A 12809-nucleotide genomic window follows, 5' to 3' on the forward strand; every position below is an offset into this window, starting at 1 on the left:
AGAAGAAGAAGAAGAAGAAGAAGAAGAAGAAGAAGAAGAAGAAGAAGAAGAAGAAGAAGAAGAAGAAGAAGAAGAAGAAGAAGAAGAAGAAGAAGAAGAAGAAGAAGAAGAAGAAGCAGCAGCAGCAGCAGCAGCAGCAGCAGCCAGGTAATCAGTTGGAAGCAGTGGGGAAAGAAATGACCATTCACACCTCAGCCTATAGAAACTTAGGAATAGTCACAATATGTAAAAAAGTCATGAACATCAGGAAACATTTTGTTCCCCTGTCTGGTAAGAGAAGACAGTGAAAATTACTGTTATTGTCACATCACCACCATGATTATTGTTAAAAAAAGTTAAGGCTGTCCAGATCTGTGATGGACAAAGTCTGTGGTCCCTCTGTTACCTATTTTCACATTGGCAGCGAGGCCTTTGTGTGGCAGTTCTGACCCTCTGGTGTAGGGAGGGGAAGCACAGGCCTCGAGTTATGTAAAAAGGTTGGGGGAACTGGTCAGAGGATCGCCGGTGAAATGTTCTTTGAAAAACTTTTAGGATGTAGTCTTTATAACTCTCTACATGTAAACAGTCAGCATTTGGAATTTTAGCGAAGTGGATTTAAGAAGTTTGCTGAAGTCATAAAAAATTATTTCACTCTCCTAACGAGGGATTTTAGCTTTTTTCCCTAAAAGATGCAGGTAGGTTTTCCTGGCAAGTTCTAAAGGAGGCTAGCCTGTGAAGGTGAAAGGCCAGCAAGACCTAAGACCCCGTTTTTCTCATTAGTTTGAGCTGTTTTATATGTACCAATAACTCGGAAGCCCCTGCAGTGTTTTACTAGCCCAGTAGAACCAAGAACAATTTCCAGGTCTGTCCTAATCAATACGTCTTGATTAATAGACCAGGGAGCTTTCGAACAATCGCATATTTATAAAGCTTTTGAAACCTATCTCTTTAAGATGCTGGGAATTTATAGAGTCAGTTATAAAGAATATTACAAAAAGCACAATATGAAACTGTTCACCTTGGAATGGTTTGAACCGTAAGCTGACACTGCAGGGCATGAGGGTGTATCTGCCAGAGAAGGGCAGGCTTCCTGTGCTTTCCAGCCATGAGGAGAGTAACCCACCGTGTAGGTTTTAAGTAAGACCAACATCAACCAAAAATGTCCCTGGTGCCTGTTCTGTCTACCTTCATCTGTCTTTCAAATAGACAAGGCCGAGGCAAGTATTTCAATATTTTCCCTCTGTCTCCTTACTCCACTACTCTCTGTTTTTTTCTGATACCCGTTGGTTCTGATGTTAAGTGGCGTACAGTGTTTGAGAGTGTTCTGCGGTTCCTGAAAAAGAGAATTCTTCCAGAAGTGAAGGAGTTTGGCTCCAGAGTTCCGTCCCAGAGATAATGCCGTATGCCTGGGAAGCTCTCTACATGCGCTTGCCTTTACATAAAATCTCAGTACAGAAGGGAGGTTTTTGGCTCTCTCCTCAACACCGCCAACGATGACTGGAATCACCACATAGTCTATCATCTAAGAAGCAACTTGGTTTTTGTTGTTACAAAAGGAAAAGAATAAAATCATGGTAAAAGGTTAAAAAAGAATCCCCTAAGTGTTGTCCTACGGCATGTTAAAAGACAAAAATGTCAAGAATATTAGATTCTTTAGATATGTGGGGCTAGACCTGGCCATTGTAACTGTCAAGAAAAAAAAATCTAATTAAATACCATTGAAATAAATATATTCACTTTCTCCTTTTTCTCTTTTATTTAAAAGAGGACTATATATATATATAATATATATATATCACATATGTGGGGGGTATTTTTTGAGGCAGGGTCTCACTATGTAGCCCCCGTTAATCTGATTCACTCTCTAGACCAGGCTGGCCTTAGACTAACAGGGATTTGCCTACGTCTGCCTCCCTAATGCTGGGATGAAAAGTGCTCTCCACCATGATGGGTGGAAATGGATTACATTTTAAAGAACAACTCAGTTAACATTAGCTCAAAACAAGATTGTGGTTTTGCAACTTTATCATGGATTCTTTACTCTGCTTATGTCTCGTTATAACCACACAGCCACATGCCTTGCTTTTAGAAGGGGTGATACCACAGATTAGAGAGAGGAAGAGACTGAGACAGAGAGAGAGAGAGAGAGAGAGAGAGAGAGAGAGAGAGAGAGAGAGAGAGAGAGAGAGGGAGAGAGAACGAGACTGTCAATAGCATGGGAAGGGCAGTCCCAATTAGGACCCTGCTTACATTTCCATCACTAAGGCTATAACTTGATGCTGTTGGTGGCTGATCAAGGCTCATTCTGTGAAAAGGATGGGCTGAGCCTGAGTCCCCCACAGAGACTGGAATAGCATGCAAACATTAGCCATATTCAAACATACTTTCATTTACTGTACCCCCAAATGATTTTCATAAGGGCATTAAGTCTTAACTTCAACTAAATGGTACTCTTTAATAACAAAAGTATAGAGCAAATCCTAACTCAGAGTTTACTAGTTACTTGCTCACAATAATGACCAATAGCTTGGGGGAGGTGGTGGTTATCCTTGGTCCTTGAGAGCTTAGGCAGTGGGAGGTACAGACTGTTGTCTTCATAGATAAGTAGTTCTCAGGAGGAAGGACAGGGGTGATGTGTCCTGAAAACTCCAAGCAGCAGGCCCAGGGGCCCTGAGCTCTGCGTGCAACCCCTCACTGTGCTTTTGTTTTTCCGGAGCTGGGGACCGAACCCAGGGCCTTGCGCTTCCTAGGCAAGCGCTCTACCACTGAGCTAAATCCCCAACCCCTCCTCACTGTGCTTTTGAAATCTCACACTGGGCAGTCCAAATCCCCAAGAGAATAGAAAGACAGGCTAAGTAAACTTTTAGATTGTATATTTCCCAAATGGCTTCTTAAGATGATGGATTGTCTAAAACCATGAGAACGAGTTTCTCCTTCTGTGGAAATGGGTTTATCCACATGGTGTTTTGTTCGAGGCTGGTGTGCTATTTAACCACTGGGGGAAATGAAGTTGAGGGCAGTGTGGGCTGTTGGCACTGCCAATTCCCAGGTAACAGAGTCGCTGCCATCTTCCACAGCTACTTTTGCGAAGCCCAGACCTGGGGGTAATCCCCAGTTATCTCCTGAGGAAAACTTTGCTCATTCCTTTGCTATTCCTTTCTTTAATTTTTTTTCTTGTTTACATAGGAAGGATTAAAAATGACTCATGTTGTGCTCAATAAAAATAAAACTACTTAAGAAAAGAAGAACAGAAATGGAAATGTCATCTTCCTCTAATTATAATAAATATGACTTGGAGCCAAGAAACTAACAAAATGTCAGATTTATCCTCACCCAAGCTAAATGGGACAAATTTACTCGGTTCTGTGCTGCAACCCTCCAGGCTTCCTTGTCATTATTACTTTTTTCTGAGCCACTTCCAAGATACGTGAAGACATGATGTGGTAGGTCATAGGATGTGGCTCTTCCATGGGAACACACATGGTTCTGTTACTGATTTGTATGAAGCTATGGTGACGGGGTAAATGAAGTTATCTCATTACAATCAGTTAACACAGCCCCACTCCCCCTTGCTCCTGTATTAGACTCTTTTTCTAAATCTCTTCCTTTTGCTTTCACTAAACACATGGCTATCCAGTTTGGGGCAGAGCTAACTATGGATCTCAAGGGTCGTTTATCAAGTTTGAAGTTTAAAAAAATTCTTCAAGATTCTATCATTCCCAGACATGAAGAAACGGTGCTTTAAGAAGTCCAGGAATGTGTCACTTAGACTATGTGGTAGAATTCAAGTTCATCTTCTTTCAACATTTTTCCAATTTTCATTGAAAAAAAATTTTTGTTGTTTTTTTTTTTTTTTTTGACTGAAGATACCTATATATTGACATTACCTGAAACATTCTCTTACCCATGGGGACATTAAATTTTAAAAAAAGCACAGATGTAAGACTGGGCGCAGGAAATGGACAGTTAATGCATACAGCACCATCCTTGATACAGTGGGGGATATTATGACAGCCCCACTATGTCAGAAAGACTGTTTTAAGGAATATGGTCACTGCAGAGAGACCTCTCAAAACGATCCCCTCTTTGAAAATAGATGAGTTCTATCAGAAAATATACATGAAAAGGAAAACAATATGAAATTTTACATTTTCGGGGAGCATGGAAACAAGGCTTGTGGACTGGCGAGCACAGCGGGCGCAGAGAACAATGGTGGCCTGAGGTCCTTAGAAAATCCCGTACAAAGGGTTCATTGCGTAAGCCATAGAGAGCTGCTGACCGCCAGGTGGTGAGTCAGTCCCTACACTTCCGCTGGGACAGGCGCTGGGTTCTTTGCTCTCAGGTCAACTTCATTGTGGTTTTAACAGAAGGAAAGCACAATACTGGAATCTGGAAGCTTACGTAAGGCAGCAAAGGAAAAGCGTCATCCTAGAACGGCCCAGATTAAGGTAGGTCCACTTTTGGCTACGCTAGCAACCGGCTACAGCCCACAGCATTTCTGCCACACAAGGTATAAAAACAAAGATCTACACAGCAGAGGAGGCAGGTGAGAAGCCAGGGGCACGGCAGTGTGTGTGTGTGTGTGTGTGTGTGTGTGTGTGTGTGTGTGTGTGTGTGTGTGTGTGTGTGTGTGTCTAGGTCTAGGTTAGAGGAACACACGCCGAAATGAAAACCCCCGGTGCCAACGGTTGGAGTCCAGTCAAGTCAATTAAGGCTACAAGATAACCAGCTGCTATGAAGAGTCCACTCCAATCGAGCAGTAGCGCACGGATTCAACTCTCGAAGACACAAAGAAAGGTTTAGAGGAAAAAAAAGTAAGTTCTTGGGGGGAGAAAATGAAGCACACACATGCACGTTGTTTCCCAAGTGAGGAGGAGGAAAGATGTGAGGGAGAGATCAAAGCAAATCCAACTGCGAGGCAAGGCAGGTGATTGCTTCCAGTTCACAGTATCGCAGTTAGTGGTACAGTGAGGTCTATTTAAGAGGCGGAGAGTAGAGAGGCTGCCCGGAAGAAAGGGGAGGAGAAAGAAGTGGTCACATGACAACACAGCATTGACAGCGCTTTTTCTTTTGGGTACCTGGGGCCGGGTCTGTGGCCAGGCTCTCTTCCTTGTCTTCTGGGGATGAGGGTTCTGTGGTGTCTGACATGGGCCTGCCGGACACCAGTTCAGCTGCATTCCCATCGATCGTGGACACATCCGTCACTGTCTTCTCCCTCAGCGACTTTTCATCGTCTTCGTCAATCAGCACTAATTCGGCCTTGATGGTTTCGTCATAGCCTAGCACCTTCTTAGTCTCCTCTTCATCCTCGATGTTTTGGTAGCCCATAAAAATCATGGTGACCGGTTGATCCAGGTTGACCTCTGGACCCTCTGTGCTGGGGGGTTGGGCTTGCTGCCCGGGGTTTCCCGAAGACTGATCTTTCCTGGATTTTTGCACCATTTCTAACTTGGCCTCTTTGCAGAGCATGTGTTCCTTGGGATGGCCTAGGCTCCCATCTGCAACAACAGTTCTTTCTGACATGTGTCCTCTGAAGCTCGATTGTCCAGCCTTCTGAATTAGCTCTTCCACATCCTTTGCGCTTAATTTGTGGACTCCGTTCTCTACCACGGTGCCTCCTGAGTGCACCTCATACACTACTTTGGTACCATCATCATAGACTTTGACTCCTCTCTGATGGACCCCCTCTGGGCCAATGGTGGATGCAGAGAGAATCTTGGTCTCTCCTGTTTGTTTGTCTTTCTCCACATTAATTTCCATGGCGTATATAGCTTGAATGAAAACAAGAGAAAGGAAGTGCATGTTACAACAAAAAAAGCCAGTGAATGGTTAATTGCCAAACAGACACAAAAAAAAAAGGTGGTTTGTGCCCTTTCTATTGTAACCACTAAGCATCCTGAGTGTTAGCATGAGGTGTGCGGTGTGGATAGAGGCGGTTGTGTGTGTGTTTTAACACAGCAGCTTAATGCAGTGGGAAGACAAGTGCACACAGTTATCATATGTCAATGAATTCAGGCCTTTTAGGAGACCGGCTAAAAGAAGAGACTTATATAACAGGACAGATGGATGGAAAGACCAGCAGCGTGCAAATGACCTTGACCGAGATCTGCTTAGGGCTATTTACAATTTCTGTACCTAAGGTCCAGAACCTTACAGCTGTTTACCCCACGCTCATCAAACGTGCATCTAGTTTTTCTGGTACATTTCCTCTGAGTGTTAATGGAGAAGATGGTGAGTGTTCTCAGATGGGATACAAGTGTCCTCCACTATCCTACAACTGGCTATGGTGCAAAGACTATGAAAGCGTTGGTACTCCATGCTCTGAGAGTACCCTAGTCAATTATTGAAGGTTCTTTTAAAAAGCCAGTAAAGAACAGGTTGTCTCACCACCTGTGACATAAGAACTGGGGCTGATGCTCCCAAAAGCCTTTGCTCTCTCTTATCCACTCAGTGTTAAGGCTCGTGGCTCTGTCTCTTTATATTTTCCCTTCTGTTGTCTTTTTTTTTTCTTCTGTTCTACGCCATATCATGCCTGTCGATCACCACCATGAGACTCTCCTTTCCTTTTCCCTAGGCTGAGGAAGTGCACCCAAGGGACCAGACTCTCCAACCATCTCATGTCCCGATGCCAATCTAGTGTTCCTAAGCACCAGCTCTCTTCTGTCTATAGCCTCTTGGGATATCCAACGGTTGAGTCTAGTGGGTCTCAACCTGGGGGTGATTTAATGACCCTTTCACGGAGGTCACCTAAGACCATCAGAAGACACAGATATTTACATTATGATTCATAGCAGTAGCAGAATTTCAGTTATGAAGTAGAAACAATAATTTTGTGATTTGGGGGTTACCATAACATGAGGGACTGTGTTGAAGGGTCTCGGTGTTAGGAAGGTTGAGGACCACTGGGCCTAGATAGTAATCGGACACACTGGGCTCAGCACCTTCAAACCATTTCCTCTCCTCTCAGCTTTCCCCCTCATCTTGGTGTGAGGTGACATCAGTACCACAGCTTAGTCATTTTTAGTCTTATAAGCCAAAAGCCTGAATCACATCTGATCCTCCCTCCCATTCTAATCTCTCACATCCAGTCACTGAGAGGATCTGCTTCAGGGATTCCAATTTTCTTCAGCACCGCCTCTTCCACCAGGCCTCAGTCCAGACTCCTCAAGTTTTCTACTCAAGTCCTGAGGACTATACATATGGAGGGAGAGAGACAAAAACAGATCGGGACCTGCTTTTACATGGTCAGGAGGAAGAATGGCTTTCTTTCTATATATTTAAAGGTTGTATAAAATGAAGGAAGTCATTTGGGAGATGGAAACAGGAGGATGAGGACTTCAAGGTTGATCTCCACTGTATAGTGAGTTTAGGGCCGGTACGGACTACCTGAGACCCCATCTCAAAAAGAAAAAAGAAAGAAGATAGGAGACAGAAGGAAGAGGAAATAGAAGAGGAGAAAAAGGAAGAGAAAGAAATGAGGAGAAGGAAGGAAATTGGGAGAGATAGAAGGGAAGGAGGGAAAGAGAGATAGAGGGGGAGTAGAAAGGGAAGGGGAGAGAGAGGGGAGAGAGGGAAGGAGGGAGATAAAGAGACAGTTTGCTAACAGAGTCCATATATGGTTCAGAGTCTAAAATTTTTACAAGCAGGCCATTTATTGGAGACGTTTGCTAAGCCTGTAGCCAGGGCTCCTCCTGCCTGAGTTTCCCTTCTCAGAAATCTGCTCCCTAGTAAACCAGGGAGCTTCTGTGCTTTCCAGACACAGTGGCCACAACAAACCTCACCTTATGTTCAGGATGCCTTCCTCCTGGGCCTGTGGTCCTTCTGCCTGACCTGCTGTTCACCATTCTCCTCCAGTAATCTAGAATCTCAGGCCACATACATGTTCACCAATGCCTGAACCCCTCTGCTTTTTTTTAATTTTTCCTGAATACCTACAACTTGCTAAGAAGTTCCTGGTTGCCTTTCAGCTGCTAAATTCTATCTCTCCTCCCCCTCACAGACAAGCAAATCTCTCCAAGCCGTATCTAAGCAGTCTCTGGTTTTAAGACCTTTGCCTGCACCATCCTTTGCACTTTCTACACATTCAAATGGGGCACAACCATCAATGTCAAGACCACTGCCCCCCTCTCCCAGATGCTTTCCCCGCCTCTATGTCACCCCTCTCCTCTAAGGACTAACTGAACACTTTTGAAACTTCTCCAACGACACTTAACAATCTCTACCCCGCAGTGTGTTTGGATGGTCCAGGTGGTTTTGAACTCCAAGTCTTCCCAAATGCTGAGACTATAGCGAGCACCATACACTAGTATTTGTAGTCATGATTTATCAGATTCATAGGATCTTTTAAAAAAAAATTCTTGCCTACCATCTTTGTGTGATTTGCCATTGTTAGCGCCTACCCTAGAACCTTTTCTATAAGGCATCTGATATACACATTTGTCAAACAAATGTAACTAAATGATTTTCACCAGTCACAAATACTTTGTATAATAGGACAGCAAAGACAGTTTCTCGCAACAATTAATGCTTGTAACAGTTTAAGGAGTCAGCAATAACATTGCTGCAGTTGCTTGCGGGCTAAGATACAATCTGTTCAAGGTTGACAACTGAGCTAAAACCACCCAGAAGAAAACTCTAGTTTTAACAATATCCATTTTGAACATTTTAGTTGCTTGGCATAAAGATAATGAGTTTTCAAGTGACATCATGGGAGACCAACCAATATTTGTCACGGAGGTACATGGATTCACATACAAAGACTGTGACATAAAAAAAAAATATTTATCTTAGTGACTTTCTGTATAACATGTGATCAGAAAAGCAAAATGGGTATTTACAACTTTACACGAACCCTAAAGCTTGTTTTTATAAATATTACAGCTTAATTAAGAATTCAGATTTGAATTTAAATATTAAATCTTACTACTATTAGCATAATGATTAATGGTTATAGGTAGAATATTGAATTATCTCCCAAAGTTCCAGTGACATGTAAACAATATGACCTATTAACCTGCCATCGGTACAAAGCATGGAATAAAATATTTCTATGCTGGTGTGACAGAATACAAATAAATAACATGGGGGTGTTCAGAGATGTCTCTCTCTCCCATATCAACCGCATAGTGGGTCCATTATCACTCCTTCCCCAGCACTCTGCACACAACCTCTTTTCAGCTTTGTCTGCTCCTGGAACTAGAGGGTGGCGGGGGAAAAAAGGAAGTATTTCTTCTCTGGAAAGGTGACATAGGAAAAGGAGGGACAAGTTCATTGGGGAAGAAGGGGAAGCTGGGTGTCATCCAGACAGAAAGGTGGTGAATGTAGCTGGGGCAGCAGGGAGAAAAGGAAGCAGATCATGGAATTTGAGAAGTATCACTGTGTAACTTACGCAACAGGGAGGAAATCAAACCTCAAACTCCATTTAAAAACTCCATGTGATGCTCAAGCTGGCCTCAAATTTGCTTTTCAAGCCTCACCCTCCAGAATACTGGGATTGCACGCATGGACCACCACACTGGCCTCTGAATACCTCTTAGTTTTTGTGTGTTATTTCAAATGTTATTAAGTATGACATGACACTGGGACAGAACCACATGTGAACACTATGTCATTATATGTATATGTATATTTATAAGTACATATTGTATATGATCAGTTCAATGTTTCTAGAATTGAGCACAGAATATTTTAAGTATGTTATAACTTAGATATGCTATGTCATAAAGTACAATATCCATATGCACTTTTTTTCTTCTAGGTAAAAAGGCTTTAAAAGGAAGGAAAGATTTCAATTAATCAATTATTACTTAATTTATTTCTTCTAAAACTAAAAGTAAGTAAAAAGTAAGGCTTTAAAAGGAAGCACAAGGGAGGGGTACAGGAGTGGGGGGGGAAGAGGGTAACATTTGAAATGTAACTGCATAAAATATCCAAGAAAAATAAAATTTAAAAAGGAAGTACAAAGTTTAATTAATGTTTGAGCGTTTTTAATTAATCAATAATTAATTAATTAAAGATATTTAGTTAATAGAGGTTCAATGGGGATGTGGTCCTAATTTCTGTCTGCATTTGCTCTTCTTTGGTAAAGGGTACCTAGGAGAACATCTCTGTTCAAAGGGTACCATTGAACATCTCTGACTTAATCAAGGGCAATGACTTAGTCCTACCTGAGGGTAACAAGGAAATGTTCACTAAACTCCCAGAAAGCTACACAGGAGGTTAAGAATGTTTACCTCAGTGTTTTCAATGAGTGGGACCCATATTTTTGCTTTGGTTCCTAAGCAGTAACACACCAAACTGAATGAAAGTGGAGATGAACTGGTTGGATATGATCACTCTCATTTTCTTCTCCCCCTTTTGCAGGCAGCAGCATTAGGGTTGACCCTAAGGCCTTATACATGCTCAGCAGGCACCGTATCGCTGGGCTACAGATCCAGCCCGAACAATTTTTTCTGAGACAGGGTCTTGCTATGTAGATCACTTTGCTTCAAACTTGTCCATCCTTCCTCCTCAGCTTCATGGGATTACAGGTGTATGCCACCACTCTCGGCAACTTTGGGGAACTTTATTTGTTTATTTGGTTGGTTTGTTTGCTAAAGAAGCAGCTGTCCTAGAGCACACAGGATTGAAGTACCTCCTTCTGCACTCCAGACAAATGTTCTACTACCCGACAACATCTGCACTTCTCTTTCTACTTTTGAGACACAGCCTCATACGGTCTAGGCTGGCCTCGAACTCACTATGTAGTCCAGAATGACCTTGAACTCCCAAACCTCCTTCCTGTACCTCCTGAATGCTGGGGTGATAGGTAGGTCCTACCACACTTGGCCCCTTGACATCTTTTTAATTTTTATTTTGAGACATGGTCTCATTCAGTTGCCCGGGCTAGCCTTGAACTCTCTTTTTGCCTCAGCCTCCCCAGCTTTGGGGTTACAGGCTCATGCCACCAAGCCCGACAGCATTTTGTTTCCAACATATACAAATTTAAAGCATCATGTGCCAAGAAATTTATATTCGACACCCCTCCCTTCTAGCATGCCTTGTCTGTAGCAACAAGAAGGGCTTCCAGTTGGCACGACATTCCCTAAGCCTCCCGACATGAAAGGTCTCAGCAGTCTATGCAGAGGCGAGACTCAAATGGGGTGAAGTGAGGAAAGTGTTTTCTTGGCCATGAGCCCCTCGAGGACTGGCTGAGAGCCCCGTGGACATGAGGGGAAAGATCTGAAGAAAAACCTTTCCATGACTTCCAGGAAAAGGTGGGTGGGAACAGGAGATCCAAGACAGTTTAATGAAAGTTTCACTGAAAGGCTGCTTGGAGCCGGGAAGTACACTTTTAGTGAACAATATATTCAATTGTTGACTTCCAAACTTTGTGCGTGGACATCAGTAGGAGTGGAACACATAAAACAGTTTTATGTTTTCCACTAATTCAACAAGACAGCTGGGTAGCGTGTCTGAAAACGAGCCAATGTGACTTCATTCTTCAGAGGAATACGAACCAGTGGCTGTTTGGCTGCTTTGATTTGGAGCCTTCCCTTCTGTCCCCTCTTGTCCCCTATACCCAAATGACAGACACTTTTGTGATGACCCAGGGCTTTGGAGAACCCAGAGAGATGGGTCTGAGCAGCAGAAAATGCTTAGTTCCGTTCAGACTCATTCCGGGCTTCCCTTTACCTCTGGCAAACAGAGAGCAGCTGTGACGGTGTAAGCTGCCTATAGCAGAGACAGCAAGGGCACCCGATGCAGGTAAGAGGAAGACCAAGAGCAGGACCCAGCCTCAGAACCAGCACACATACACGACTGTGACCCGAGGGATGGAAAATTCCATCATGGTGCAATCCCCTGACTCAGGCTTGAACTCCCAGCTCATGTCTTTTGCCTCACAAAGGTCACAGAAGAGGGGAGAATGGCGCAGGGCCATGTGCACATAGCAGAATCACATGCCTCACTGTCATTTGTCGGTTTGATGGGGGGCGTCTGAAGAGGCAGAGAGACAGTGGATCTGAACATGTGTCCTGGTCATAACCATATTTGGGCCTCATCACTCCTCATTTACACAGTGTTGGTGCAGCCAGGGCGGCTCACGAGCCAGGGTCATGCACAGGAGAGAATCTTAGGCACAGATAGTCACTCGCAAGGGAGGATATTGAGGTCCTGCCTGAAGGAACCCCAGTAGCTGGCATTGTAACCTCTCATGGGCAAGTTAAACACACGCTTGGCTTATTGAACAAATGCACCTACATATGGTCTTGAGCATGTGGTTATGAATACACACACGTATTCATACCTTCTCTTGATGTTGGTCCTGTAAGATTGAACATTACACTATCAACAATAAAAACCAGGGAATTAATTTAGAGCAGATTTTCCCTCTCATCTCAAAGGTCAATCTCTTACTTCAAAAACCAAGGATGAAAAACGATTTTGACTCAATTGTTTTCCCAAGGACCTTAATATTCTACAGCCTAGCAGGATCTCATAAGTTAATAGTTACACGTAAGTAGTTACTAGAGAACATATAGAGTAAATGACAGTTTACAATGATTTTTTTCCCTAGGTTCCCAATGTGAAAAAATGAGCAATGTTTATACGAGGATGAAAATATTGATATTCTTGATTTATTACATATTTCATACCTGTCCTGAATTGTCACTATGTATCCTATAAATTCAATTATTCTGTATCAATTAAAATAACCTAAACATCCATGAATGAATAAATGAAATAATGAATTAATGAAGCTAGTAAATGAGTGCTATTGGTGGCTAACAGAGATAATGCTAATTTCTTATCTCTGGCTTCACTCTTTTTTGGTTAAGAAAGCAAGCCAG

At 42.9% G+C, this 12809-nt stretch overlaps 1 protein-coding gene across 2 annotated transcripts in view; it reads right to left on the reverse strand.

Moving 5' to 3' along the window:
* Window positions 1-2764: 2764 nt before the first annotated feature.
* The window catches only part of LOC116901640 (paralemmin-2), a 278561-nt gene continuing 268516 nt past the window's right edge, over window positions 2765-12809 (reverse strand). For both annotated transcript variants that reach the window (XM_032903739.1, XM_032903747.1), the window contains one exon: window positions 2765-5750. In XM_032903739.1, coding sequence (XP_032759630.1) covers window positions 5014-5750 — 737 coding nt within the window. In that variant the 3' untranslated portion in view covers window positions 2765-5013. The remainder of the gene's footprint in view (window positions 5751-12809) is intronic.

This window comes from Rattus rattus, chromosome 1 (genome assembly GCF_011064425.1).
Source record: "Rattus rattus isolate New Zealand chromosome 1, Rrattus_CSIRO_v1, whole genome shotgun sequence".
Taxonomy (NCBI): Eukaryota; Metazoa; Chordata; class Mammalia; order Rodentia; family Muridae; genus Rattus; species Rattus rattus.